The sequence below is a fragment of the Caloenas nicobarica genome, chromosome 3 (genome assembly GCF_036013445.1).
Source record: "Caloenas nicobarica isolate bCalNic1 chromosome 3, bCalNic1.hap1, whole genome shotgun sequence".
NCBI classification, from domain to species: Eukaryota; Metazoa; Chordata; class Aves; order Columbiformes; family Columbidae; genus Caloenas; species Caloenas nicobarica.
This window is the reverse complement of record NC_088247.1, coordinates 21,375,176-21,401,142: the sequence shown is the minus strand read 5'-3', so window position 1 is coordinate 21,401,142 and position 25,967 is coordinate 21,375,176. Positions and strand designations below refer to the sequence as shown.

The 25,967-nt window shown below is 39.1% G+C and overlaps 2 protein-coding genes across 4 annotated transcripts in view; one reads left to right on the top strand and one right to left on the bottom strand.

The window, feature by feature from the left end:
- The window catches only part of SH3YL1 (SH3 and SYLF domain containing 1), a 46,314-nt gene extending 40,109 nt beyond the window's left edge, over positions 1-6,205 (bottom strand). For both annotated transcript variants that reach the window (XM_065631841.1, XM_065631843.1), the window contains exon 1: positions 6,023-6,205. In XM_065631841.1, coding sequence (XP_065487913.1) covers position 6,023 — 1 coding nt within the window. In that variant the 5' untranslated portion in view covers positions 6,024-6,205. The remainder of the gene's footprint in view (positions 1-6,022) is intronic.
- Positions 6,206-6,358: 153 nt separating this feature from the next.
- ACP1 (acid phosphatase 1) lies at positions 6,359-25,312 on the top strand. Of its 2 annotated transcripts, none has more exons than XM_065632392.1 (6): positions 6,359-6,464; positions 16,721-16,794; positions 17,075-17,188; positions 21,646-21,707; positions 24,096-24,201; positions 25,187-25,312. In XM_065632392.1, the coding sequence occupies exons 1-6, from the start codon at positions 6,422-6,424 to the stop codon at positions 25,262-25,264; spliced, it is 477 nt and encodes a 158-aa protein (XP_065488464.1). In that variant the 5' UTR covers positions 6,359-6,421; the 3' UTR covers positions 25,265-25,312. The 2 variants fall into 2 exon arrangements, with proteins under 2 accessions (XP_065488464.1, XP_065488463.1); XM_065632391.1 differs by lacking the exon at positions 17,075-17,188 and adding an exon at positions 16,906-17,019.
- The last annotated feature ends 655 nt before the right edge of the window (positions 25,313-25,967 follow it).

Below are 25,967 nucleotides of genomic sequence, written 5' to 3'. Positions count from 1 at the left end.
AAGTTGAAAAGGAGAAAACGGGTCTCTGTGCAGTGAAGCCTTACGCTAACTTCATGTGCTTTTACCATGTTCCTCATCGCTCGGATTCCTGAAATTTTACCAACTTTCATGCAGTACTGTTCTCAACAAGCTTGATGCGAGTAGTTGGTGCTATGCCAGAGACAGTTCAAGTTATGGTACGGTGCAAGTACTACAGCAGGACCTACATGGACATGTAGGGTGGCAGCTGAGACAACTGGACAACTCTAATGTGCTTCCACAGCCCTGAAGTTTTTTGTACTGTGAATTAACTAACTACCCTGTTCTCCTTCCCCACCTTGGATAACAAGAAGTTTATTGGATGGTATTGCACTAACGTGGTGCTGTCACTGGCGGGGAGGGAAAACAAAGCAGAAAGGTCTGCAGAACCTGCAGCCTTCAGCATACAGAAAACAAGGAGTTGGAAGTATTTTAAGATTTACCTAAGACAGATGGAAATATAAGAACAATCAGATTTTTCTTCTCAAACACTGCATTGGAAGGAAGTGAAATGGTGCTTAAAAATAAAGCTGAAAATTAAAAACAAACAAACAAACCCCATTCTTATCCATGTTAAAACCAGCCTCTGTTTCCTTGTTTCACCTACGATAACCTGCTAAAGTTAACTGTTGATGACAGCCTGTGCACAGGAAAAACCTCATGAGCATACTAAAGTTACAACTAAATTCAGTCTTCAAGAACTCAAATATGGAAAAGGAATGTCACAGAAGACAGCACCTGCTCTGAAACGAAAATAGCCCAACAATTATATTTCTCAGAGGATAATCTCTGACATTTCTATCACTACATAAAGCTAAGATATTTACAGTATTTTCAAGATTTTTTTTATTGAATTGAGAAGAGGGCTATAATAAGAAATCATTCTTGAATTTATGAAGCTTACATTTCCAAAACTACATATATTTATATATTTAAATCACAGTAATTTGAGGAGGAGGGAAAAATGACAAATGCCATTTTAAAGATCAGTACTTTTGAAAAACTCTATGGAAACTTGCGTTGAATCTGTATGTTTATTCCCAGACAGCTAAGAAGTCAGACAACAACGACGAGAAACCCAGTCATCTACATTTGGATATTGGTATGCAAATCCACAGCATGAAGTCAACCCAAAACCTACAGAATCACAAGTCTTTATTCAAAAAAGAACCACTTTAAACACAGAAGCCTTTCCATTGAGAGCAGATTTTTGTTCTCATCTCTGTAAATCTGTGGAGTTTTTTGCTGTTGTTTTGTTGTGGTTTGTTGTTGTGTTTTGTTCTGTTTTAATATATTATTGTGAGTTATGGAAATCCAAGTACCTCTGAAGACAACTCAAAGGAAGCCAGTATTATTGGAAGCATGTAACTCTGCTAACTTTGAACCTAGAGAGAGAAACTGCCTCACCTCCAACCTGCACTTGTACTATTTTACTATTAGTTGTTATTCCAAGACAAATTGCTCTTTGCAGTCTTTATAAGCACCTAACTCTGTTTTAGGGCTTTCTGCTATGACTTCTTTACAGGAGAAAACTTCTCCTTCCTGGTCAAGTCTTTAGGCTGTTGTCCACTAGGCACGGGGATTTTGTAAACTCAGGTTTACAGAGATAAAAACTGAGATGTTAGCCGATGATCTTTCTGAAAGCAAAGTAAAATTCATTTGAAATGCAGTAATTACATAAAATAACATATCCAAAAATAAGCTTAACCTCTGCACAGGCTATCTGAATAAATTGCATTAATAGTTTGGACACTATACATGACAATATTCACTGTTAGCTGTGTCAGTGTGAATAGTGCCATGTATAGTGTCCAAATGCATACAAAGTTTTTGGTCAGCTGCTAGTGTTGATGAGCTGCCTTTTCAGATTTTGCTACCAATTACGTAGGCACTTTTAGACCATGGCAGCTCAATGTTTTTCATATAGAATATCAATTTTGTTAATGCTAAAAAAACCCACACAGCATGCAAAAGATCTCATGCCCACAGTTTTATTGTGTGCATATTTTTAATTACTTTTCTCAACAAAGAGGAAAGGACTTAACTAATCCAAACACAAATTGTATCACTTAGTAACTTAATGGGATATCAGTCCTCAATCCCACTTTGAATTAACTGTTTCCTTGAGAAAAGTCAAGGAACTTGAAAAAAACTCTGTATCACACAGAGCCACCCACATTGTCAAAACCATTTGACGAGTTGGGTTCCCAGCAGTTTTTGTACTGAAGTCAGTTTGGAGGAAATTCTAATTAGAGATGCTGAATCTCCTCTCATCTCCCAGAAGGATGAACTTTCTGATGAGAGCTGGAATATAAGAGGGTAAAATGATACTGACATAGCTGAACAATGCATTCCAACAAAAAATGTCTTCCCTTTCTATACACAAGATGTTTCAACTAGGTGATGGCTCCTTACTTCCAAGGAACTGTGGCAAGTGAAGAGGGCCGCTAACTGCCTGAGGCACAACTGAATCAGAGGAGTTGTTCCAAAAAGCACATCAGACATCTGTTCAAATGCACGAGACGCAGAGCAGTGGAAGACCTGTAGATAAAGGTCTTCAAAAATCTTTGTGACTTTTAGCAATTACAACAATGCTAAAATCCCAAGTCCACAGTTCTACAACTGAGTTGTCGCCTTTGCACTAGGAGAGAATAAATACAGGGGGCATGGGGAAGAAAATCACTCAGATTGTACAAAGACAGTCAGAAAACAACATTTCCAAGAATATAGAGACAGCGATAGCTCTACAACAAGCAACAAAGGCAGAGTTACCCTGAAGGTTGTCTGAGACTAACAAATGAACACTTCCAATAATTTGTACTATGAGAATTGCAGGCTTTGCTCAAAACATGCCACCACACCTATCCACCCTGCCACCCAAGCCCTGGGAAACTGTCTACCTGAAATCCTTTTAGCAAGTCTTTCATATACACTTATTGTAATATGTTTGATGTCTAAACAGCTGAGTTAGTAACAAAGGGGTAGGGTGCTTCCCATCAAGCAAGATAAGTAGCATGACTGAAGATAAGTCAGAGCTAGGAATTCAGTTCTGCCTGTCTCTCCTCATGTTAATTCAAGAGTTGGTATGATACGTGGAATTCAGACATGGGCGTAAGGGAAAAATCCCAAAGGGAATCCCAACTTTGGCTTGCTAACTCTATTTGAATCACAAAGAATATACTTCAAGGCAATCCAAGCAGGTAAACATTACCTTTACACAAGAAAGCTTTAACTAAAACAAAGCTGTGCTTTTCAAAAAAAATCCTGAAAACCATCTTGTTTATCTTCTCACCAGGGACAGAAGCATAGAGAGAAAAAAGTGTGACAGAACACAACCCCAACGTGAACTACACAATAGCCCCATGTGCTACAATAATAACCTACATGAAAAAAATATTTGGGTACCTTAGCAAAATACAGATTCCAGCTATTTTCTACAGAAAATATTTAATACTTCTATCAGCAAAACTGTCAGTATCATTCTGACCCTCTCATTTCCCTATTTCATACATGTCCCATTTGATGCATACATGTCCCATTTGATGCAAATCTAAGAAGCTGCTAATTCCCACAATGAATTAATTTCTAGAATTAATCACGCAAGAAACATTTCTTCAAACTAGAAGGAATAAACATTTTAAAAAGTGAAAGTGCTTGATATTTATTAATCAAGAGTTTGAAAAACCCTAGTCCCACCTAAGCTCTTACATTGTCTTGTTCACAATAGCGTTTCTCTCCCACAAAGTCATACAACTTATTCTTCATAGCAGCCTTACATTACAGGCTCTTTTACAGCAATATAATGGATGTTTAAAAAACCCCAAAAATATCATAGAATCATAGAATATCTCAAGTTGGAAGGGACCCAAAAGGATCATAAAGTCCAACTCCCCACTCCTTGTAGGACCACCTAAAACTAAATCATATGACTAACAGCATCATGCAAAAGCTCCTTGAACTCTGACAGGCTCAGTGCTGTGACCACTTCCCTGGGGAGCCTGTTCCAGTGACCGACCACCCTCCCAGTGAAGAACCTTTTCCAAATGTCCAATCTGGACTTCTCCTGATGCAGCTTCATTCTATTTCATAGATAATTTCCTTGTGCCCTATTGCTGGTCACCAGAGAAAGGAGATCAGCACCTCCCCATCTGCTGCCCCTCTTGAGGAAGTTGTAGATGAAAGAAAATAAAATAAGTTTAAAAATCTAGACCAATCCAGTACTGGCCCATGCTTATTTTTTATCAGATTCTTTGATTTAGGATGCTTGTGTCTATGATCCAAAGAAACCTATCAACAGGGAAATGTTGTGCTCCTTCAAGAATCAGTATGCATGTGATCCACAGCAAAAGTGGGCTGATAGGTTTTTAACTTAATACAAATATAAAACTGAAACAGCAAGACTCTGGCCTCTAAACATGCTGTGGCCTGAACCAGAGAGAACTACATAGATCTTATCACACCAGAAACAGTAATTCTTAGTGATGAGAAACCATGATACAAAACAAAGAACGAGTTCTGCTGCAGTTCATTTCAAAGGCATGAAGTTAACATTTACTGAAGAAGGTATACACTATAACTCTCTTCCACCACTGAGGGCTGAGAATGCAGAACAGTGTTTAATATAGACATACTCCCCAGCCCTCTCCCCAAGATGTGGAAATACAGAATACTTCATCTCAAAGTTAAAGGTAGGCATGTGCCTGTATGTAACATACACACATAAAAACACTGGGTTTTACATGAACTCCAGAAAGGTGTTTCAAAGCACTCACTTCTATGCACAACCACATTTTCCCCTGACACACAAATGCAGAGAAAGGGGGTGGGGAATCTATTTCCTATATTGACATCTCAAGGCACTCCACTTGGTAAAAAGCAGGAACAAAGGCACCCTACACCGCTCAGGTTATAAAGCGTGGCAGAGCCACACATGACAACTACCCAACCGACCCATCTTGCCCTTCTCTCTTTCGCTGAGGCCACATCTGACACCTGAGCAGCGCCATGGCCCCTCCTGGCTCCAGCACCTCGCACTCCCCACACGTGCAAGCCGACCTGCGCCACAGCGGAGTGCGGCAGTGCGCAAGGAGGGGGATGCTGGAGAGAGCGAGTGTTTCTGATTACCCATCATTTCCACTGGTAAATATAAAAAAAAAAAAGTAGTTGTACAACTGCATTTACAACAAAAGTGATACATGTAGGTCAGTATATGAAGTTGCATAAAGGGAAATGTGTTCCATTCCAGAGAAAATATGCTACACGTAAGATTTTCAGATTATAATGGTTAATTAGCCATCACATTTGAAAGTCACAGATTTGGCCCAAAATATAGAATCTGGCATTTTTTATTTAACCTGCACAGTGCCGCATATTGACTGAAAAACAAGGCAAGCAAGTCTTGAAAGCAGCAGAGGAATCCAGTCCCAGCCACACCTGCCACCGCGGGGCCGGCGCCCAGCGTTACAAAACCCAGGTACAGGGATAGCCCAACAGATCAAGCCTGATACAAAAGAAAAAAAAAAAAAAAAAAAAAATACTCAAGCTCTTCTGGAAGGCGGAGAGCGTGTGTGCTCAGCTTCACCAGCAGCCTGCTCAGGCCAACACCGGCTCGACGCCTCTCGAGTTCCCCCTCGGAGGGCGCCCCCCGTGCGGCAGCCCCGGGCGGGCAGGGAGGCTGACGCGAGGACTAAGCGCTGCTCGCAGCGCAGGGGCTCGGCCGCTCAGTCCGGGGTGACAGCCCGCCCGGCTCAGCGCGGCGAGACCCGGAAGCAACAGCCCCGGCCGGCCAAGGGCTGACGGCCCCGCAGCGGCCGGGGCGGCGGGCGGCTCCCTCCCCGCTCCCGTGCCCGCCGCACAGCGGCCGCCCGGAGGTAAAGGGGGAGGCGGCGGGACGGAGCGGACCGGCCGCCTCAGCGGGGGAAGTCCCGGCGGCGGCTGAGCAGGGCGGGATCCCCGCCGCGGTTCCCCCGCTAAGGAGCCCACCTGCCCCCTCCAGGATACTCACTCCTGCCCGAGCCAGGAGACTCTCCTCTCTCTCTCCTCTCCTCTCCTCGGCGCCGCCGCCGCTCTGGGCCGGCCGGGGCGGCCCCGCCGAGCTGCGCACCTGCCGCAGGTGAGGCGGGGTGGGGCCGAGGCGGCCGCCAACCGCCTGCCTGCCTGCCTGAGTGCCGCCTCCGTGCGCGGCGCCTCCGTGCCCACATCCTCACCCCGGTGCACACACTTGTGCTTGACGCAGCGTTACGGTCCCCTCCCCCCCCCCCCCTTTTTTTTTTTTTTCTTTTTTGTTTTCTCAAATCAGGCAAGAAATGTAGCCGGCTGCAACGGCCCGTGCCGTAAAGCGAGGCTCAAGTTGCGCGACAGCCGAGAAGGTCCCTTCCTTGAGGTGGCCTGGCCCCGCGCGAAGATGGCGGCGGGAGAGGTGAAGTCGGTGCTGTTCGTGTGCCTGGGTGAGCGGGGCGAGGGGAGAGGCGGGTCTTCCTGCGTCCTCCTCCCGCCGCTCTTCGGTCGGGGCACCGGGCGGGGGTGCAGGGAGCGCGGTGAGGCGGGGGGAGCTGTCCCACCCGGCGGCGTTGCGGGTAGGCCTGTCCCGTCCCGCTCGCGGTGGCTCTGCGGGTGTCTGCCTGCCCGGGCAGAGAGCAGCGTCCACGTCCTTCCCGTTGTCTTTGTGATAGAGCGGAGTGATCAGTAGAAAACAACACGTGAAACTCAGTATTGATAAACGCGAAGGTTGCGTGTGGCGCAGAGCCAGCTCCTCGATACGCAGAAACAAGCGTGAGCTCTGAATTAACCGGTGTTGCTCAAGAGCAGCGCTGGGCGGTGGTTGTGAATGGCTTTCTGAGACGGGCTGCTCAGAGCTTGGCCCCCGAAAGAGCGGGGAGAGAACGGAGAACCCGCCAGCCACTGTCCTGGCGGTGCACGGCGGCAGCGGTACCTCTTGGGTGGGTTTGCACGTCTGAAAGAGGGAGAGAAAACTGTGACAGAAGTAATTGGAGTTAATGGAACGGTCTTTGTAAGAATGAAAATATATTAGGACTTTAGGTAACGAAAATAACTTGGTAGAGGGTGGAGATGGTTTTGATCTATGAAATTATGGCTATTATGAAAAAGAGTGAAAAGAATATGAGTTTTATGAAGGGCTACCTAAATGAAAAACTAGGAAGCTATTTAAAAAAAGAAATCTTTGTGTTTAAGTTGTGAATTTCAGGTCACAAGAAGTCATGGAAAACAGAAGTGTAAATGGGCTTGGGTGTAAATGGTGTAAAAGGGTTTCCTGAAGCTTAAGACAATTGATTACTGATAAGCAAGATGATCTACTGTATCTTCACAACCAAAAGTTGCTAACCTGACTACATGGATTACAGGGCCATGCCCCATTTGTACAGGCTTTCTCTAAACATCTGCTTCTGCTCCCTTTTGGGGATAACAAGTTAGATGGCTCTTTGCTTAGAGCTAGGAGAGCTTTTAGCATTAGCTGCTTCCTAGCCCTTGTAATCTCACCTATGGGATGAGAGTTGATCTCTGTGAATCCCTGGCATTTTGCCAGTTTGGTTACAAAACCATTGGCTTTTTTTGTTGTTGTTCATTTTTATTTGGTTGGTTTTGTTTGTTTGTTTTTCTTTCCTTTTTTCTTCTATCTGCTTTTCTGTTGTAACAGGAGAAATGCAGATTAATTGAATAGCAAAACAAGAGTTTAGTTCTGCAAAATATATTCTGATGTTTACCTTAGAGTAAAATCAGTCCCTAGTAATAATTTAGGGAAAACATTCCTTAGTAAGGGATTATCAACTGCTGTATGTTTGGGAGCCAGTGGTCTAAAACATTTTTGTATAAAAACATCTAGTTACTGTGCATCTTTCTTTCCAAACACTATGTTCTAAATGCAGTAGTAATCTTTATGAAATGATTCAGGTATATCTATGGGTCTGTAAGCCCACAATGGTGATTTGCACTGTTACAAGTTCCTAATCCAGTTGATTCTCAGAGGAACTGTTAGTAAATAATTTAGGTGTGGGGTGAAATTATTAATATTAAGCTTGAGGAAAGGCTGAACAGGTCAGATCTGGCATTAACAAGATGGATTTTTTAAAAACAAATGTTGTAAATACCTTTTAAATTTCCCCTTTTGTGTTACTGGGGGATAAAAAAATAACCATAATGATATGTGGTGTGTGACTTAAAACCTAATTGACATGACAAGCACTTATTTTTTCCAGTCAAATACATACTCAGGTTTTGTAGGCAACTTCTTTCTTCTTTCTGCTTTAAGTTTGCTTAATGCATTTTGTCAGTCTTGAAGACTGATCCTGATGCCTTAATAGATTTTTTTCCTCACCCATGAAAGAACACCCATGGTTATTGCTGAAAAGAGTACTAAACAGGTTTCTAGAACTAAATTTATGTGTAGTATTCTGTGCTTATTAATAAAGCACATTAATTCTGAAGTTTGCCATATTCAGTTTGAGCTGATCCCTTAAAGTACAAGCCTTCATGAAAAATTACATTTTCTTTCTACATTTTTCTGAAAGAAACCTATTACTGAAGTATCTGTTGACTGTATTCTTTGTAATGAGATAAGCAGAAATAAATGACACAACAAAATACAATCTCGTTAATGTGCATAATTACATTAATGGTAAGGGTTCCTCATCACTGAGAAATAAATGAAGCACCCAGAAAATTATGTAATTACAGTATATGATAAGGGACCAGAAGAGAACTTTTTTCGTTTAAGGCAAAGAAATAATTAAAACTGGAGGTGAACCAAAATGCAGTTTGCTCTTTTACTCTTAAGTAGCTCATCTAACTAATGATTGATCTCCAGAAATGAGCTTAATATGATGCTGTGTTACATAAGTCATCTTCTTTCTCTCTGATGACTTGTCCACTATAACATAACAAGCTGCATGGGCATCTTAGACCAGGCACAGGCTTATTGATCTCCTCCATGTATGGAGGAACAGTTGTGAAACAGGTGAACAGTAAGCAAAGTGGTTTTGGCTGGGTCCTCAGAAAATGGTTGCTTGTTGTGAACCACGGAGTATGAGTATTGCTGTCAGAGATCTAGACTGCATAAAATAATTTCTAAAATGACAATTTATTGAGTGAGGAAATTAGGTTACAGTTACAGAGAGATTTGAGTTTCCTAGTTCAGTTGTCACAATCCATAATATGTGTTTAGGTATAGACAAATACAAGGTTTCATGGATCAAAATGCCATTTATAGCTGCAGAATGGGAAAGCAATTGCCTGGATAAGATATTGAAGCTATGAAAAACAGCTGCTGTAATAAGTGTTCTTAGCAAGCTGTCAAAAATAAATTATACCCTTTTTTGGACAAAGAAAAGAATGTTAGATAAATGTAAAGAAAATACCTTTCTTCTGTGCAGCATCTGTGTAGAGAGAGAGATATATATATATACACACACGCACTAATATTCAACTTCTGAGAGAAATCCCACTGTATGTTGGTAGTGGGAAGATGTATGGAAGTTAGCTGATTTCATTTAGGTGGCTATATACTTAGGTGTTTCCGATAAAGAGTGTAAGTATTCCATGAAATTGACTGTGAATTGAAAGGCCAAGGAATCTGGAGTAAAATCAGAGCCATTCAAGCACCATTCAAGGTGCCTTACAAAGCTAATTGAATGCTGAGTGTGACAAGATAGACTTGAATGGAAAGAACTAGGAATCGTGATGAAGTTCAGAGAGGAGTTTAATTACAGAGTGGAATAGAGTGAATAGAAAGTTTTAAACACTTTCCTATGAAGGGGACCTGATGGATGATGCAAATGATACTGGGAAGCAGTATTAAAGGCACTCAGACCATTCATGGAAAAAGTAGAGTTAAAAGCAGGCTTTTAAACATGAGAGGATGAAAGGTAGTAAAATTTGTTACAAACAGCAGACAGAAAAAAAGAAGAGAAAATGTGTTTGCATTTGGGTAAGGTCTGAGGGAGTGAGAGAGCTGAATAACGAACAATGAAGATAGAAAAATTTTTGAGATAATAGAGGAATAGATCAACAGTATGTAGGAGTGAGCTATGGACCTGAGTGTGAAATGGATTCAGGTTGTCCTCCTGTCAGTCGAAGAAACGCTTCTATTTCTGTATGGGAGTGAATCAAAGATTAATGCACAGACTGCAATAAGAGCTCAAAAAATTAAGCATTGGCTTGGATAACCATCAGTGGTGTCCTTGCCCCTAGAAAATGAGTGAGAAAGCATGACACCTTAAATGTGAACAACAAATGGTTCCAGTACTGATTCTGTGGTTGAAACTTAAGTCTCTTACCCTTGAATCATGATAATTGAGGATGATTTTAGGATTTATTTCAATGGGCAGACTCTTTCTGGGTACCCTGGGTACTAGTTTTCTATGACTGAAAATGTCACTACAACATAAAGAGCTTGAAATTTAAAAATAAAGGGAGAAGGTGCAGATTTAGAGAACTTTAATACTGTTAACTTCTCCTGTCATGGTTTAACCCCAGCTGCCAACTAAGCACCATACAGAAGAGTAAAAGTGAGAAAATTCGTGAGTTGAGATGAAGACAGTTTAATAAGTAAAGGAAAAGCTGCACATGCAAGCAAAGCAAAACAAGGGATTCATCCACTACTTCCCATCGGCAGGCAGGTGTTCAGCCATCTCCAGGAAAGCCGGGCTCCATCACACATAATGGTGAATTGGGAAGACAAATGCCATCAATCTGAAAGTTCTCCTTCCTTCTTCTTCCCCCAAAATATATACTGAGCATGAGGTCTTATGGTATGGAATATCCCTTTGGCCAGTTTGGGTCAGCTGTCCCAGCTGTGTCCCCTCCCAGCTTCTTGTGCACCTGCAGCCTTCTGGCTGAAAAGTCCTTGACTTGGTATAAACATTGCTTGGCAACAACCAAAACATCAGTGTATTATCAACATTCTTCTCATTCTAAATCAAAAACACAGCACTATACCAGCTACTGGAAGGAAAATTAACTCTATCCCAGCCAAAACCAGGACATCTACTTAAAAAGAGCAGATCAGTCAAATACAACTAAGGAGAAAAGAACACAGAGGATGATAGGTAGCAAAGATAAGGTGTAGATAACATATAAGGAAAACATTGTTTGAGTCCAAGGAAGAAGATAATCTCCCTACGAATCTTTTTGTGAGACTTCCCCCTTCATTCCCCAATGATGGCTGTCAATCCATATTTAGGAAATATTTTGCATCTGTGAGAACCTTAACAAAGCCTGGAAAAAACAGATGTGGGATGTAAAACTGGATATGAAATGTATAGCAATGGTAGTGGGAAAGAGATGACTGGGAAATAAGGATTGCAAAACTGAGGAAGTGTGGACTGGATGATCGGGTAGTGAGGTGGACTGCAAACTGGCTGAAGGAGAGAAGCCAGAGAGTTGTGATCAATGGGGCAGAGTCTGGCTGGAGGCCTGTATCTAGTGGAGTGCCTCAAGGGTCAGTTCTGGGACCAATACTGTTCAATATATTCATCAATGACTTGGATGAGGGAATTGAGTGTACTATCAGCAAGTTTGCTGATGACACCAAGCTGGGAGGAGTGGCTGACACGCCAGAGGGCTGTGCTGCCATCCAGCGAGATCTGGACAGGCTGGAGAGTTGGGCGGGGAAAAATTTAATGAAATATAACAAGGGGAAATGTAGAGTCTTGCATCTGGGCAAGAACAACCCCAGGTTCCAGTACAGGTTGGGGAATGACCTATTAGAGAGCAGTGTAGGGGAAAGGGACCTGGGGGTCCTAGTGGACAGCAGGATGACCATGAGCCAGCACTGTGCCCTTGTGGCCAAGAAGGCCAATGGCATCCTGGGGTGTATTAGAAGGGGGGTGGTTAGTAGGTCCAGAGAGGTTCTCCTTCCCCTCTACTCTGCCCTGGTGAGACCTCATCTGGAATATTGTGTCCAGTTCTGGGCCCCTCAGTTCAAGAAGGACAGGGAACTGCTGGAGAGAGTCCAGCGCAGGGCCACAAAGATGATTAAGGGAGTGGAGCATCTCCCTTATGAGGAAAGGCTGAGGGAGCTGGGTCTCTTTAGCTTGGAGAAGAGGAGACTGAGGGGTGACCTCATCAATGTTTATAAATATATAAAGGGTGGGTGTCACGAGGATGGAGCCAGGCTCTTCTCGGTGACAACCAACAGTAAGACAAGGAGTAATGGGTTCAAGCTGGAACACAAGAGGTTCCACTTAAATGTGAGAAGAAACTTCTTCTCAGTGAGGGTGACGGAACACTGGAACAGGCTGCCCAGGGGGATTGTGGATTCTCCTTCTCTGGAGACATTCAAAACCCGCCTGGACGCCTTCCTGTGTAACCTCACCTAGGTGTTCCTGCTCTGGCAGGGGGATTGGACTAGATGATCTTTTGAGGTCCCTTCCAATCCCTAACATTCTGTGATTCTGTGATTCTGTGATTGAAGTTTGCACAAGTCAGTGAGATAAGGCTTTACGTTAATGATGAGATTAACATTACCAGTTGCAAGGAGTACCAGGGCTAAACAGAGTTGGTTAGGATGAAAATAATATTGCAGAGTATGTGGAGAAAAGAGCTTCTATTAAGTCCATTCAGGGATTCTGTCCATAGTCCCCAATGATAGATTTAAATGGTGATTGCAGTTCCTCAATAATGTTAATACCTCCAGTAAGATCTGGAATATGTCATCACAAAATACATTAATTTTTAGATCACAAACTAGGTTACATGTTTGTTTCAAAAATAATGTAACTGCAGTTTCTAGTTATTGCTAGAAGTGGTAGTTCATTATCAATCGGTAATCACAGTGCCATTCATGATGATGTGATATCATCAAAGATGATATTTATGGCATTTATTTTGAGTAGTGAGCAGGTTACAGAAGAGTGAAAACTTGGAACAAGTCGTTCAATCCAGGTAAAGCAGAAGGTTAAATAAACAGAAAAAGCCATGAAGGATTGATTTCAAAAGTACCATTTCAAAATTCTAGGAACTAGTTAATTAATTAGTATTAATAATTGTTTATTACTGAAATTTTGAGTGTAGTAGTGAAACTTACTGTTCATGCACAGTTACATGGGATCATTCATACAGAGGAAGAACATTGCACAGGAATAAGTGGATGGCCTCAACAGCTGGTGTAATGGAAACAGAATTTAGTAGTTTAAAAAGAAGACTTAAGTGTCACCTGTTTGAAGCAATAGAGAAAGAATGGACAAATTAGAAGTAGGGGATTATGAATCGCAAATTTGATACTCATGAAGGAGTCAAATGTGATTGTAGAAGTTATCTCAGCTTATTTTCAAAAGAGCTAAGTAAATATTTCAGACTCTTTTGTTTTATAAAACAAATTGGTAAAAACCTTTCCTGCAGAGTAGTCTGTAGTTTTGTCAGTATTCAAGAAAAATAATTTCAAATTAGAACCAGTGCAGACTTGGCTTAACTGGAGCGATTAGTTAAGGGTCAGTTAATTTCATGAGGAGGCTGAGAGCTTGGTTTGTTTAGTTTAGCACAGCTGTGCTTGACAAGGGTTCTGTATCTGTTGCAGGAAATAAAGGTTTTTAAGACAGAGAGTGATGTTAACCAAGATCAGATGAGCATAGACTTCCAAGAAAAAATATTAAGTGGGAATTTGAAGGTTTCTGGCTACCACAGGAAAGGAGTATCTGGAATAGGCTTTTTAAAAGAGAACTTGATATGCTTTTTAGGAGAAGCAATGCTGTATATGCTTGCAATATCAAAGGTTTGGGCTCATAGATTATGAAGGTTCTTTTCTGTCTTATGCTATATGTCACCATGTTCCTTCTGTTTCCTATTAAAATTATATTGTTTAATGCTTAAACTCAAAGAAGTGAGATTTAATTTTTCAATTTATTACCATATTATTGAACTTTTTTAACATTAATAAATACTAACCTGTTTTCTCACTTTATTTATAAACACAACTTTTTTTCTGTTTTATTTTTCTTCCAAGACTCATTTAGTTTCTCTGTTTGGAATAAACTAGTTCAAACAAAGAAAATAGTATGCTTTCTTCTGGAAGAAGATCTACTGCCATCAAAATTCACTTAATGTTTTGTCAAGATCAGTTTCTCAATGGTCAGCAAGTTCCTTTTGCTCATTTAGTAATTTGAGGTTCTTTAAAACTTTGACAACAAGTTTGTATTCCTTCAGTGGTTCACTTCCCACTTCATTTTTTTTTTTAATAGTTGGCATGATTGGCAGCAAGTTATTAAATGTCCAGATCATAGCAGCCTCTTTCTCTTAAGCAATGGCTAATCTACCTTGATATTTTGTTTGAAAATATAGGCATGAAAATGAGGCTGAGTGCCAGATCTGAAAATGCCTTTTTACTCCCAGAAATTTAGCTTTGTTCATGGACATTTCGTTTTTGTACTATTTGAGATTTGGAAAGAATTTAATCAGTAGCAGAGGAGTGATTTATTTACAGGTATAGAAATGAGTGTTGCCATTTATGATATTTTATACTTACCTGCTCAAAAGTCAGAGATGGGCAAAGTCATACATTCTATTTGATTGGAAGTGAAGATTTGTCTGTATGATTTATTGTGCATCTGGGTGACATATCAAATGTTATGAATATCCATGTAGTTACTTAGGATTTCTGAAGGATGGAAAGGTAGGAAGAATTCAAGTAATAGTCGAATAGGCTTTTTATTGTTGAGACTTTTCATTCTTTTTCAAATAATATGTATTTTGGCATGCATGTTTGAGAGGTCTACTTTAGGTGGTTAACTGAGTTACAGCTTCAGCAGTGGAGCAAAAATGCTGTAGATCCATTATTTCTAGTTTTAATGAGGCATTACTTCATTCTTGACAATAAGGTCAGACCAGTGGCTGGTGCAATTGGAGGTCATTGGAGGAGAAGACTAATTATGTATTTACTAAATTATGTATCTTAACTGTTTGTTGGCTGATTGACATCACTTCAGATTTGCCATCAGGTACATTTTGTTCCTAATCCTCCATGTTTTGGACCAAAAAGAATTTGGAAAATGTATTTTCCTGAGCTGTTTTTAGAGCTTCTGTAATTGATATCTTTTGGGAGGGTTTTAGAATTGGTATCTGGAAGCTGCTCTTGATAAGGGTTCAGTTTGACCTGCAGTGACTTACTTCAGTGGTCAAGAGCATTTCTACTACAGGTTGTTCATCCATTTCACTATGTTGGTTCCATAGTGGTGGTGACTGTATTTTGGAGTTGTCTAAAAGTTTTTGTTAACAAGTAGGTAGTAATGTAAGCACTAAAGGCAAATATTTGTAATTCTCCAGTAAAGGATTAGTTGAAATTTGCCAGTATGAAGGAAGATTTGAAGATAAAAATCATTTTCTGTATTTAAATTCCGTATTTTTGGCTGGTCTTCTGTGGTCATGGATTCTTTGTGGAGGAGAAGAAAAGATCAGTATGCTTACAGAATACCCCTCCTATTTGTTTTTTACAAGCTATATCTTTTCATATCTTTTCTTTTCAACAGACTGATGGATATTATAGAATCATAGAATGGCTTGGGTTGGAAGGGATCATCTAGTCCAACCCTCCTGCCATGGGCAGGGACATTTTCCACTAAATCAGGTTGCTGAAAGCCCCCTCCAGGCTCACCTTGAACACTTCCAATGATGGGGCATCTACCACCTCTTTGGGCAGCCTGTCGCTATTCTTACACGCAATATAAATCTATGCTCTTTCAGTTTAAAACTGTTGCTGGTTGTCCTGTCACTACAGCCCCCTTTATATATTGAAAGGCTACAATAAGGTCTCCCCAGTCCTTCTCTTCTTCAGGTTGAACGAGCCCAGTTCTTTCTTAGGTATTCCATCCCTCTGGTCATTTTTGTGGTCCTCCTCTGGACCCGCTCCAACAAGTACATATCTTTGCTGTACTTTGTTCAGTTTTGGGACCTTAATTACAAAAAAAGACATTGAAGTGCTGAAGTGAGTTCAGAGAAGGGCAACGAAGCTGGTGAGAGATCTGGAGCGCAAGTCTTACGAGGAGCGGCTGAGGGAACTGGGGCTGTTCAGCCTGGAGAAAAGGAGGCTGAGGGGAGACCTCATCGCTGTGTACAACTACCTGAAAGGAGGTTGTAGCATGGAGGGTGTTGGTCTCCTCTCCCAAGTAACCAGTGATAGGATGAGAGGAAATGGCCTCAAGTTGCGCCAGAGGAGGTTTAGATTGGATATCAGGAAAAATTTCTTCACAGAAAGGGTTGTCAGGCATTGGAACAGGCTGCCCGGGGAAGTGGTTAAATCAGCATCCCTGGAGGTATTTAAAAGACGCGTAGATGAGGTTCTTAGGGACATGGTTTAGTGACGGTGTTAGGTGAATGGCTGGACTCTGATCTTGGGGGTCTTTTCCAACCAAAATGATTCTGTGATTCTATTCTGTGATTCTGGGCTGCAAGCGCATGTTGCTGCCTTATGTCCGATTTTCCACCCACCGGGATCGCCAAGTCTTTGTCCACAGGGCCGCTCTCAATCCCTTCAGCCCTCCAGTCTGTGTTGATACTGGAGGTTGCCCCGACCCCAGTGTAGGACCCTGGGTTTCCACCCTTGCAGAATCTCTTGGGTTATAATAACAGAAGCAATCCACATTCTACCTAAGTAAACAAAAATCTTTCATCTGAGCTGTACTGACATATCCATACAAGTACTGATTTTGTGTTTGTTTTTAATCATCTGAAATTTCACTTTAATCTCCTGTTTCTATAGGAAACATTTGTCGCTCTCCAATAGCTGAAGCAGTTTTTAGAAAACTTGTAACTGATGAAAAAGTTGAAAATAAGGTAAGCTATTCGTTTCTGCTTCTGCATAAAATATAACTGTCTCGTAGCCAGTTAGTAGAAATAAAAGCAGTGAGAAGGAAAACATAAAAATATGAATTTGTTTTTCTGTAGTGGAGGATAGACAGTGCAGCGACATCTGCCTATGAAATAGGAAGCCCTCCTGACTATCGAGGACAGTCTTGCATGAAGAAGCATGGCATTACCATGAATCATATTGCCAGGCAGGTACTGTACTTTAATTTTCTTTAAATATGTGTATGTATTTGTTTTGTTGTTACAGTGGATGACAGACAGTGCTGCTGTTTCAGACTGGAACGTGGGGCGCTCCCCAGATGCAAGGGCTTTAAGCTGTCTAAGAAATCATGGCATTGAGACAGCACATAGAGCACGGCAGGTAGAAGAGAGTATATTTTCTTTCTTATTCATACCCATGCCTTGTTTAGCCCTAACTGTTAAAATCACAGAAGTCATTTGACCAATGCATGGTTAAGTATCAAGTAATAAATATGATGTGCAGTTTTTCAAAGGACTACAAAGTGGACTAACTTTTCTAGTTGAAGTTAGTGGGGTTCTTGTTATTAAGCTTTATTGGAAGTGTAACTAGGAAGCATTGGAGCAGTTTCTGCATTATAGAAGAATCCTGCCTTCAAATGTTTAGTATTTTGGGTATTTTTCTGGAATGTTTTTTAAATGCTTTTTAACAATGGACTTGCTCTAGTAGTCTGTGATACCTGTTTCAGCAAGGAATTGTATTTTTATTTAAAAGGTCCAAAAAGAAGTAGAATACCTGTTCACCCATCACAAAAAGTTTCTGCTCTTGCATGAAGATCTTTTTAAAAAAAAAAAAGTGCTAAATTGGAATGAAGGCACTCAAACTCAAGATTAGTAGCATAATTGGTGGTAATGTCAGAGGAAAATGTACCCTTGAAGCATTCTTAAGTCAAAGACTGATTTGTCACTTAGTGAAATCCTCTAAGTTTCACCAAAACTCATCTCAGTTTTCCTTAACAAAAGAGTGTGTATTTCCATGCTGCATTCCAGAGAGATGAGAAATAAATGTGTCTGCATCTCTTTAAATCATTTAGGCACTGAAAAGTGTCTGAATAACTTACTTCAGTAACTTAACTTCAGTTAACTATTCTCTGGATATAATAAATTCCTTTAGGGCTTCATCTTTACTTAGCTTGAGTTTATGCCACTACTTTTTGTGCTAACAAAAAGATCAAGTAGTCTTGGTAGTATCTTCCATTTCTGTTCCCTTCAGAATTTTACTAGACCTTACTGAGGTCATATTTACTTTCTTTACTTTCAAAGACTACATGTTTAGTTTTTTAACTTTAAAAAATAAATTCCCTCAATTAGTCAGTTGCCCTTTGCTGACCTTTCCTGATGCTGATCTCCGTTATGTAAGACGAACAGGATTGAGCACAACATCGTTTCAGATTTTCAGTGTTTTACTGTTAGAATAATCACTAGAAAAAGTCTGTTATGATCTTTTCCTTTTATGAGTTCTGGATTTACTATTTATCAGTGCTTACAAACACCATTATTATCATTATACAAGCTAAATGGTACTGAAACTAATCAGTCGGTGTTTCAGTCACAGTAGTGTAACATGTTTGTATTCTTAAAAGATAAGCCTTGGAAACTTGAGAACTGTTCTTGGGTATTACTAGAGTGGTTTATGAGCAGTTAAACTAAAGCAAAGCATCCAAAACCAGTTGATCCTCTGCCTTGAAACAAATCTATATATTCTCTTCTGGCAGAAAGGGAATGAAAACACTTTAATGAAGACATTTGCTTATATATTTGGGCAAATGAAGAGATTTTTAAAGCAGAAAAGCCTAAAATGTTGCATACACAGGGAGAGGAAATTAACAAGAATGAGACAATAAAATGAAAGACTAACAGGATGAAAATTTGTCTAAAAGATCCCAGTACAAGCAGTTTCTTTTATAAAGAAAACTTTCAAATCCCTGAACTACAGGTTAATTTTGCACTGATGTAAGCTAGGTAATGCCAATATGTTTTTTTCAGACTTCTATCAAATGGTCTCTGCTGATTCTCTAAACTGTGTGGACCTGATTTGGTCTCACAGTACTTCTGGAAGGAGAGGGACTCAACCACGTGGAACAGGACTTTTCAGAGCGGTCAGCTTAGTACAAGCGGGAGTATATTTATTTCACTGTTGGAGACAAACTCAAGGATGGAATTTTGTGTGTGACTTGTTTCAAAACAGATTAAAGAAAGATTTAATACAGAAACTGTAGAAATAGGGAGGAGGGATTTGTCTTCTGTTGCCTTCAAAACAGTGTCATAAGATGCCTACCTCATGCAATTAGCTTTTTCTCTTCTATGGAAAGCTGTTACCCACCCAGTGAAAGGCACTTTCTTTCATGTAATTTTGTGCATAATTATGATAATCAGGGATTGTATCTTTTTTTTAGTCAAAACTGACATAAATGCTACAAGAATGATTTATGTAAGAGGGAATGTTAAACTGGTTACATCCTGCCATCATATACAGTGATTGTTCAAGCAAATTTGAAGTGAAAATTGAAGTATAAAAATAAATGTGTACATTTATATATGAAATAGTTTGTTAACATTTTATTTGATGGTAGGTTGCTGTATGTTTATGCACCCATTGAAATTCTCTATGCTGTTAGTCTTCATGCACAAAACAGATAGGTATTAATCAGTTTCACTTTTATTCATGCTGAGTCCAAAATTGATTTCTTTATGACTCATACCGTGCATTTGCCTTAAATATGAAAGGGAGGTTAGAGGAAAGTTGTAATAAACAGTGTTTCACAACTGGACAAATTTGAGAACTACTGCATCTCTTTGGGTTTTAGACGGAAAAAAGGAGATTTCCCTTATGTAAACAAAGAGAATGTTTAACAAATAAATTGGAATGATTATGTGTTTCTCCACTGATGGTCGTTAAAATGGTTATATGCATTTTGTAGTGTAAAGTTACTGTTGTCTGTGTAGCTCCATCCAAAGTTGCGTACTTGAACTTTGCATTACCCTTCTCAAAATGTACGTAAATGTGAATGTCCTCCATTTCTTACCACAAAATACTAGTTTTTGTAGTTTTAATGAATATCTTCAGTTCACTGGAGTCTGCTCAATTAAGCTTTTTGTGTCTGATATTACTGTGGGGCTTAAAAGCATAAGCCAACCAGTAATCTTGTTTTTAGGGCTGCATCTGTCTGTGTTAATTCTGGTTCATGGGATAACTGTCAAGTTGTCAAGTATACAGAGAGTGTGGGAAGTGTGGCAGGTGTGTTTTTCCTTTTCACTGTTTTTTATTTTATTCTTATATATGTCTGTACCACAAAGTAATCTATGCCCACAGATTTTCACAGGAGCCAGTGTGTGGCTGTGTAGAGGAACTAGAAGCAGCTTGTAGAGGTACTGCTTAGAGTTGCCAGGAAAACAGAGCTGTTTCCACTACAAAAATATTTTTGTAGGTCAAAGGCACTGCATGAATACAGCAAATATTTTTACAGTGAAAATAAACAAGTCTGCATTAGTTGTCACCATTAACCCTTTCTTTTTGAATGTTCTCCCCCCCCACCTCAGCCTTCAAATTCTCCTTGTGTGGAATGTTTCATTTATGGCTTTAGTCTGGTGATGGTTTCTATAGGTCTTTTCTTACTCCCTGTTATAGGAGCTTAATCACTATCTATTTGCTGCTTACACAAAAAAATAAGTGGATGTTTTGCCATCTAAATATTTTTCTGAATATATAAATGTTTTTTACAAATTAAAACTCTTACTTCTAGGATAGTACGTTTTGCCTTTTTGTTTACTTGCTCACTCAGTTCTCTAGCCCATCCTTCCCAGAGATGCCTGCCAGAAAAACCTGTACTGAACAAACTTTCCAGCTTTCTTCGTTATGATACTACACATAGGACCACGTGTGAAATGCAGTCTTAATGTAAACTCACTAAACATTTTATTTGATTTATTCATCCTCATTATGGATACTTGGTTGAGATATCTTATACTAGCATACTGTGCATTGTGGGCTTGTCTTGGGGAAGATTCTACCTTAAGCTAAGGCTTAAATGTAAACTAACATATAATTACACTGGTAAACATCTACAGCCATCCTTATTCCAGTACAGATAACTTTAGTACTTAAGGTTATGGCTTATCTGCAATTTTTGCCTTCCGCACTCTGAACTTGGATCCCTGAATGTAGTTAATATTCACGTTCAGGAGTCAGTAAGCTACAGGAAAGAAAAAGAAAGATGTACAATACATGACAGGTTTTTTTTCACATCATATAATACATTTTGTGAACTTATATGGCTTAAAATACTGTGAGTGCATTTGTTTTTAAGAGTTCGTAACTCTTACCATCATACTTCAGCTTTGATTTTCGCTTAGTATCTTCTTCTCTGGAGTGACAAATTTCTAGATTGGAAGTACTGAAACTGATTCCAGGTTACCTACATTTATTTTTTTTCTATCAGGAAAGTAATTTGTCTGCATTTTTATTGCATGGTCTCTACAACTGGAAACCTGCTTTAGTTATTGGAAAGTGTTAAAAATGTCATTTATAATGATGTTTCTAAGTTGATGCATGAGATATTAAAAAAATATTGGTAAAATAGCTATTTTTTGGTGGAAAACTTGCAGAAATTGATAAATAGTCGTAACAGTATATTTCAAATGCCTTAAATTATTGTAAAAGTTGATGAAGGTACACAGTTTTATTCTTCCCACCTGTGTCTCCTTTAATAAATCAGAACTACAAAATTTGAAAATACTTTTTTTCCTCCCTTTTTAGAAATCAAATAGTTTGTAGCCTAAAGCACATATTTTTAATTTTAGGTTACTAAAGATGATTTCCAGACCTTTGATTACATACTTTGTATGGATGAGAGCAATCTAAGGTAATGTATGAAGAAATGGAACAAATTCATATGGATTACTTGTAGTGATATCTCATAAGCCACTTTGAAGACAGATGTCGTATTTTACTGCTTAGCTTGTCATGGCCTTTTTTTGTTTGGTTGAGTGTGGTGTTTTTTTTTTCCTATGTGGTGTGAATGATATCCTAATAGATGGATTTTTCACTTCGAATATGTTTAATGAGCTAGAATTCAGTGATTATTTGTGTGATACATGCCACTCAAGGATTAAGCACATGGAAATTCAGTATATTTGTGCTATAGATGTGCACCTGATGCATGTATAGTTAAGGAGGAGGACATACTGTCTTTTGATCAAAGTGATTTGTTTTTCTAATTGCATGGGATCTACAAGGCACTGTGAAAACTTGAAAGGGATTAAATATAGTGTGGTTTTTTTCTTTTTTTTCTTTTTGAATAGAGATATAGTGAGCTCTGAAATAAGTAAGGTTGTTGGCTGGGTGACATCTTGTTTGTTGGTGTTAGCTATGTTCTAATTAACTGCACTTTTGAGGCAATTTATGCTTACAAAATATTTGGTGAAGTAGCTGCCTACTGTGAAAATTTGGATGTCATTAGCAAAATTTCTACTTAATTACATACATGTTGATGATTGGTGTTAAGGGGCTGAGCTTTAATAAACTACAAGCGTCAAAGTGCTTGTAAGGACCGTTACTTGTAAAGTTCAGGAAAAAAAAAAAAGGAAAAAGCACACACAAAGCAAAAAGGAACAAAACACCACAACCAACAACAAAACAAAAACCAAATAAAACCCTATTAGTAGCATGTAAAAGCTTCAAGAAGCAACACCACTTAACTGAAAGAAGTATCATTTTGATGAATTTTCTAAATGTTTTGAATGGCCTCTCTCACACGGCCTGCACGAATGAAGGTTTTAGGACACTTTACTTGATTGCAGTGTGTCAGGCAAAGATGTGACTAGGCTTGTTTCTATTTTCACTTGAATTCTTAAATGAAAAGTTCCGTATTAACAATGTATATGATACGAGCTGTAGAGCAGAAGAAACATCACAACTATAAGAGGGATATTGCTACTGCTACACCTAAGTTTGATGTTACATTTGCACCCAATTCAACCATTTTCCCTGAGAACACTCATTCATAGCACTAGGAGGGGAAGCTGATTCCAGGTGTTGATGGAGTGCCTTTCATATCAAAAAGGAAGATCTGGGACATCCCTTTCCCTTAGTACCACAGCCATCTGACCCTCTCCTGTTCATTAAGTGGCATGCAAAAGCCTTGAAGGAAATGGTTAGACGTTTTTTGTAATAATAAAAGGCTGGGAAATTATTGAAAATCTGTAAATTCAAACAATAACTTCTTACTTGGTAGTGAAGTCCTGATTTTTCTTTAAGGAAAACCAGTATTGTGGTCTCACTGCTATTTTGTCATTCTGAACTACCTGAAATTAACTCCTTAATCAAAATTAATTGTTAGAATTTAATTTCTTAAAACTGATTATGCTTATGACTGTATTTATGGGAATTTTTTTTGCCTTTTTTAATGCTGAGGAAGTAAAATGATGATTGGGTATGGAGAAATATAATAAAAGAATTTAATGTGTTCTGACTGCTCTTCATTGTGAAAGTCATAGTACTGAACTACTTTTAATCTGAAGGTGATGAGAAGTACATTTTAACTGCATTTAGGATAATGGGTAACCATTTCTAAGTAGATGGGGAAAATACCATCTCAAAACCAGTATGTTTTGGCAGTGCAAGGTTAATGGTTGGACTCAATGATCTTAAAGTTCTTTTCCAACCAAAACGATTCTATGATCCTACATCTTATCAACAGCAGGCAACGTAGAAGAAAGAGGATGTGGCAAGTGATGAGATGTTACAGCATGTCCAAGGGAAGACAGATCTCGTTCACCAATTCACAAGTTAGAGGCAGTATTGAGAGAACTTGCAGCCTAGCAATTTAGAACACTAGTTTTGAACAGATGGGAGAAGCTGCCTCATACATGTGGAAAAATATCTAGATAATGTTCATTATTTTTATGCAATACAAGCTAAAGGTGGATATTGAAAGTACTAATTATTGATTTGAGGAAGAAGTTGATGAACTTACAGTTACAAAGTTCTATTAAGCCTTAGGTCAAGTGCCTCACTGCTTGTTTATGCTCTGAATTAAGTTTATGTGTATGTCCTCCATACTCAAAAAAAAAAAAACCCCAGACAACAAGAAAGAAACAAAAACAAGCAGCAGCATAGAGAGTCCACAGAACTGAGTCCAGAGGCATATTACTTTTCTGTGTTCTGTAGAAACAGTCATGAGCATCTCATGCTGATGCCAAAAAAGTTCTGAAGAAAAATTCATGGGAAAATTTTATTTTCTCTTTTACAGAGATCTGAAAAGGAAAAGCAACCAAGTTCAAAACTGCAAGGCTAAAATTGAATTACTTGGAACTTACGATCCACAGAAACAACTTATCATTGAAGATCCATACTATGTATGTGTAAGAAATTCTTTGGGTGGCTTGATTAAAAATTGTTTATGTATTATATATAATCTTTCCAGATCACACAGTTGACGTGATATTATATAACATATGATGTTATATAAAGCCAAGTGTAAACATAATTTTTAAAAGGACTTAACAAAATGATACAAATTATTGGGATAGCAAAGGAAAACTTGTCTTTATGCTTAAAACAATTATTTAAATTTAAATAATGCAGTGCCCCTATATTTTCAATATTGGGTGAAGCCCTGGTTGGTCAGCCTCCTTGTAAAGAGCATGTAATCAGGAAAGACAGAGATAAAGACATGGACAGACATGGTCGAAGAAGTTGAGTAATGTCAGCCAAGAACAACCAATTAGATTAACTTAATCCAGTTGAAGATGTCCCTGCTCATTGCAGGGGGGTTGGACTACATGACCTTTAAAGGTCCCTTCCAACCCAGACTATTCAATGATTAAGATTCTTCAGTTTAGGAAAGAAAAGCGGATCAAGATACAGTAGGGTCCTACAAAATCTTGGTATCGTGGGAAAAGGTGAGTGAGGAGTTGCTGTTCATTACCCAAGAAGTAGAGAATATCAAATGGCATTAGTGGGAAGCGGGTTCAAAAGAAAGAGTTGATGTTTTTTTCCACATGGTGCTTCATTAAACTGAAACTCGACAGGTTACTGTGAATGTAAAGAAAAACAGAAAAGGCTTTTAAGGGCTCAAAAAGGCAATGGAAGAAATATGTGAAGGAAAGTTCAACCAGGACTGTTAAAGTCACGGTGTTTGGCTGTGAAAATTCCTGAGCTGCAGATAGTTTTTGCATATTTCTCCCTAATTTTTACTATCTCCAAGTATTTGTACTGTTCTTCTTCTTCCCTAATATCAGTTATTTGCCATTGTTGACAGCAGGAAACTAGTTTGCAAAAGTTTTTTTGTTTAAGACAGTATTGCTATTCTTACATTCTTTTTTCTGTGTTCTTTTCTAGGGGAATGAAAAGGACTTTGAAACTGTTTATGAGCAGTGTGTTAGATGCTGCAAAGCATTTTTGGAGAAGCCTCATTAATGCTCCATCGTTTTATTTCTAAAATAAAATAATTAGCTTCTCCTGGAATACGTAAAGTTTACTTGATTGATGTATTTAAATTGTAATTATGCCTCAGTAGGTTCAAAAGTTTTTCAGTTTAATTTTATATTGTAGCTTTTCTGTCACCTAATTAAAAATATAGAAAGGTTTTAATTTGACTAGATGATCAACTATTTTGTCACACATCAAAATAATAATAAAATATATCATTCAGAATAAATCTATCTGTAAACTCCTCAGTGCGTTCTCCCAAGCACTGCAAAAGTAATGTCTTGCTTCTTTATGTGCTATAGTAACTAAACTGAGGTCTTCTCATTGTGCCCTTAGTGAGTTAATTTAAATCAACTTGCAATGGGAGTCTGCAAGATAATAATGTGTGATAACTTGGGCATGTCATCCTGGTGTCATCAGGCAGCCTTTGGGCAGAAGCTGGTTGGCATTGAGCCTGCCCCCGGACAGACATTGCTCTTAGCACTATTTCAAAGCTTAAGTAGAACCTCTGTGTGTGTCATCAGGAGCCTGTGAAAACAGGGTTTTATATGAGTTGAAGTGTTCAGTTATGGAGAGAAGAAATAATTATTGTTCTAGTAGATTTTTATAGTGGTTAAGATGAACTCAAGTTCAGAAATAGTGATTTACATTCATAGGACTTCTCTGGGTAGTCTTGGTCTTGGGGTCAATT

Coding starts and splice junctions, on each gene's coding strand:
- ACP1 (XM_065632392.1), top strand. CDS start 6,422: ATGGCGGCGGGAGAGGTGAAGTCGGTGCTGTTCGTGTGCCTGG. Junction 21,708..24,095: donor ATGGATGAGAGCAATCTAAG/GTAATGTATGAA, acceptor TCTCTTTTACAG/AGATCTGAAAAGGAAAAGCA. Junction 24,202..25,186: donor TCATTGAAGATCCATACTAT/GTATGTGTAAGA, acceptor GTTCTTTTCTAG/GGGAATGAAAAGGACTTTGA.